This window comes from Rhinopithecus roxellana, chromosome 2 (genome assembly GCF_007565055.1).
Source record: "Rhinopithecus roxellana isolate Shanxi Qingling chromosome 2, ASM756505v1, whole genome shotgun sequence".
Classification (NCBI taxonomy): domain Eukaryota; kingdom Metazoa; phylum Chordata; class Mammalia; order Primates; family Cercopithecidae; genus Rhinopithecus; species Rhinopithecus roxellana.
This window is the reverse complement of record NC_044550.1, coordinates 89,802,615-89,806,282: the sequence shown is the minus strand read 5'-3', so window position 1 is coordinate 89,806,282 and position 3,668 is coordinate 89,802,615. Positions and strand designations below refer to the sequence as shown.

At 38.7% G+C, this 3,668-nt stretch overlaps 1 protein-coding gene across 1 annotated transcript; it reads left to right on the top strand.

Annotated features, from left to right (window-relative positions):
• The first annotated feature begins 537 nt into the window (after positions 1–537).
• On the top strand, positions 538–1,767 carry LOC104677909 (non-histone chromosomal protein HMG-14). Its single transcript, XM_010383043.1, has one exon. The coding sequence runs from the start codon at positions 661–663 to the stop codon at positions 961–963; it is 303 nt and encodes a 100-aa protein (XP_010381345.1). The 5' UTR covers positions 538–660; the 3' UTR covers positions 964–1,767.
• The last annotated feature ends 1,901 nt before the right edge of the window (positions 1,768–3,668 follow it).

Here is a 3,668-nt window from a genome sequence, read left to right as displayed (position 1 = left end):
AATAAATTAATATTAAATCAGATATAAGGTTTAAAAGGTGTTTCTTTCAGAGCTTTAAGATTTAATGACTGCCCCTCTGGGTTTCAGACTTGCATGGGGCCTGTAGCCCCTTTGTTTTGGCCATTTTTTTTAAATGGGATCATTTATCCAGTGCCTGCACTCCCATTCTATATTGGAAGTAACTAATTTGTTTTTGATTTTACAAATCCTTCTTAGGCAGAAGGAACTTGCCTTGTCTCAATGAAATTTTGGACATGGACTTTTGAGTTAATGCTGGAAAATTTTGGGAGATGGTTGAGAAGGCATAATTGTGTTTTGAAATGTGAGAAGGACATGATATTTGGGAAGGGCCAGGGGTGGAATGATATGGTTTGGTTCTGTGTCCCCACCCAAATCTCATCTCAAATTGTAATTCCCATATGTCAAGGGAAGAACTTGGGAGGTAATTAGATCATGAGACCAATTTCTCCCAGGCTGTTCTCATGACAGTGATTTAGTTCTCACAAGATCTGATAGTTTAGAAGTGTTTTGGCCCCCGCTGTGGGTCTCAGCAGCTCGGGCGGCGGGAGGAGTGGCAGCGGCCAGGCAGCCTAGTTTCGCGAAGGCTCTCGGCGCGCCGCGGCCCGCAGGCACCCGGCACGCGCCTTCCCCGCCGCCAGGATGCCCAAGAGGAAGGTCAGCTCCGCCGAAGGGGCCGCCAAGGAAGAGCCCAAGAGGAGATCGGCGCGGTTGTCAGCTAAACCTCCTGCCAAAGTGGAAGCGAAGCCGAAAAAGGCAGCAGCGAAGGATAAATCTTCAGACAAAAAAGTGCAAACAAAAGGGAAAAGGGGAGCAAAGGGAAAACAGGCCGAAGTGGCTAACCAAGAAACGAAAGAAGATTTACCCGCAGAAAACGGTGAAACGAAAACTGAGGAGAGTCCAGCCTCTGACGAAGCAGGAGAGAAAGAAGCCAAGTCTGATTAGTACATACACCATGTCTTACCAGTGGTCCCCGTCTCCCTTCTTGTACAATCCAGAGGAATATTTTTATCAACTATTTTGTAAATGCAAGTTTTTTAGTAGCTCTAGAAACATTTTTAAGAAGGAGGGAATCCCACCTCATCCCATTTTTTAAGTGTAAATGCTTTTTTTTAAGAGGTGAAATCATTTGCTGGTTGTTTATTTTTTGGTACAACCAGAAAATAGTGTGGGATGTTGAATTACGGGAGGCTTTGACTGTCTCGGGTGCCAGCTTAACATTCCATAGATGGGGGTTAGTTTTTATATTCTATAATATAAAGCATATTAAATGGCAATATGGAGTCAGTCCTGCATTTAATGTCTTGAATATTTTATTTTACTTCTATTCTCATGTTTTTTAGTAGAATTGTTTCCAAAAGAAAACCACTCCTTGATCATGGCGCTCCCTGTCAGAATTGTGTGCACTCTGTAACATCTTTGGTTGTGGTAGTCCTGTTTTCCTAATAACTTTGTTACTGTGCTGTGAAAGATTACAGATTTGAATATGTAGTGTACATGCTATTCAGTTGTGAACTGGTGGGCCATATGTAACAGCTGACCAACATGTGAAGAAACTGGTACTTGATAGCCTCTTAAGGAAAATTTGCTTCCAAATTTTAAGCTGGAAAGTCACTGGAATAACTTTAAAAAAGAATTACAATACATGGCTTTTTAGAATTTCGTTACATATGTTAAGAATTGTGTACAAATTGAAATGTCTGTACTGATCCTCAACCAATAAAATCTCAATTATGAAAATAAAAAAAATAAAAAAATAAAAAAAGAAATATTTTCTGCCTCTTTCTTAGAGCAAACATTAGGTTTGAGAAAAGGCTACGAGTTATAGCTAAGATTCATATTTCACTGATAGTAATTTTAAATGAATAAAGTAAAACATGATTATTTTAATTCATTGTCATGCTTTTACCTTTCTAAAGATATTTTCACATGATGTTTTTAGAAATATCTACACAAGGTAGATCATTTGTAAAATGTCTCAGAATGACTGTCTATAGGCCATAACTTTAAATGAAATACAAGGTATCATATACATAATTCATCTCTTTCACATTATACTGAACTTGACAGTAATTTCATTCAAAACTTACAAAGATGCGCTTATATTAAGTCTCTGAAGGCAAAAGTTTGCAGTTATTATATTTTTCATTCTGTTTTTCTGAATTTGTATAAAGTACCTCAAAACATTTTAAATATAGTTTATCAGCATACCCTTAGACCTGTATCTGTTCCTAAAATATTCCAGAAATTCAACTATTTATTATCATTACAAAATGTATCAAGAATATTTCTGCATTTCAGTATGATTTTCCTTCTGAAAAGATAACACAATTTAGCCTTCGTTTTTTAAAGCACAAATTATTTAAATTGTATCTGAAGAACTGGAAATAAAAAAACCAAGGGTCTTGTGATTATTGTAAATTATAGGTTCTAGTTATAAACATCCTATGGTGATTTCAAAAATATGTGCACAAAGTTTTTAGTATTTCTGCCTTCAAGAGATGGAACACTATTCCTTTTCTCTTGAGTGTAGCCTGGACCAAGAGACTCATGTCTAACAAAAAGAACACGGCAGAAGTTACGTGATATCATTTCTGAATAAAAGGCTGTGGTTTTCCACTAATGTGCAAAAAAAATTATCTTAGATCACTCAATTTTGAAGAATTCAGCTTCCACGTTGTAAGAACACTCAGGCAGCCTATGGAGAGCTCCAAGTGATGAGGAACTGAGGTTTCCAGCCAACAACTGGCAAATAACTGAAGCATGACAACAACCAAGTGAGTGAACTTGAAAGTAGATCCTTACCTTCCCTGTCCCGAGTCAAGCTTTCAGATGACTGCAGCCCTGGCCAATAGATGACTGAAAACTCAAGACAGACCCTAAGCCAGAACTATCCAACTAATGTGCTTTGAAATGCCTAACTCACAGGAAATGTGAAGTAATACATATTCACTACTTTAAGATGCTAGGTTTTGGGTAATTGGTTATGCAGTAATAAATAACTAAACAATATTGGCCAGGCTCAGTGGTTCACGCCTGTAATCCCAGTACTTTGGGAGGCCAAGGTGAGTGGATCACTTGAACCCAGGAGTCTGAGACTAGCCTGGGCAACATGGGGAAACCCCATCTCTACTAAAATTACAAAAATTAGCCTCGCTTGGTGGCATGCACCTGCAGTCCCAGCTAGTCGGGGGTCTGAGGTGGGAAAATCACTTGAGCTCAGGAGGTGGAGGTTGCAGTGAGCTAAGATCACCCCACTGCACTCCAGTCTGGGTGACAGAGTGAGACCCCATCTCAAGAAAATCATAATAACAGGCAACCTACAGAATGGGAGAAAAATTTTGCAATCTATCATTCTGACAAAGGGCTAATATCCACAATCTACAAAATACTTAAATAAATTTACAAGAAAAAAACAAACAACTCCATCAAAATGTGGGCAAAAGATATGAACAGGTACTTCTCAAAAAAGACATTTATGTTGCCAACAAACATGAAAAATGCTCATCATCACTGGTCATTAGAGAAATGCAAACCAAAACCACAATGAGATACCATATCGTGCCAGTTAGAATGGCAATCATTAAAAAGTCAGGAAACAGGGGGCGGAGCAAGATGGCCGAATAGGAACAGCTCCAGTCTCCAACTCC

What these genes read in the sequence shown, in the direction of transcription:
- LOC104677909 (XM_010383043.1), top strand. Translation starts at nt 661, where the DNA reads ATGCCCAAGAGGAAGGTCAGCTCCGCCGAAGGGGCCGCCAAGGAAGAG.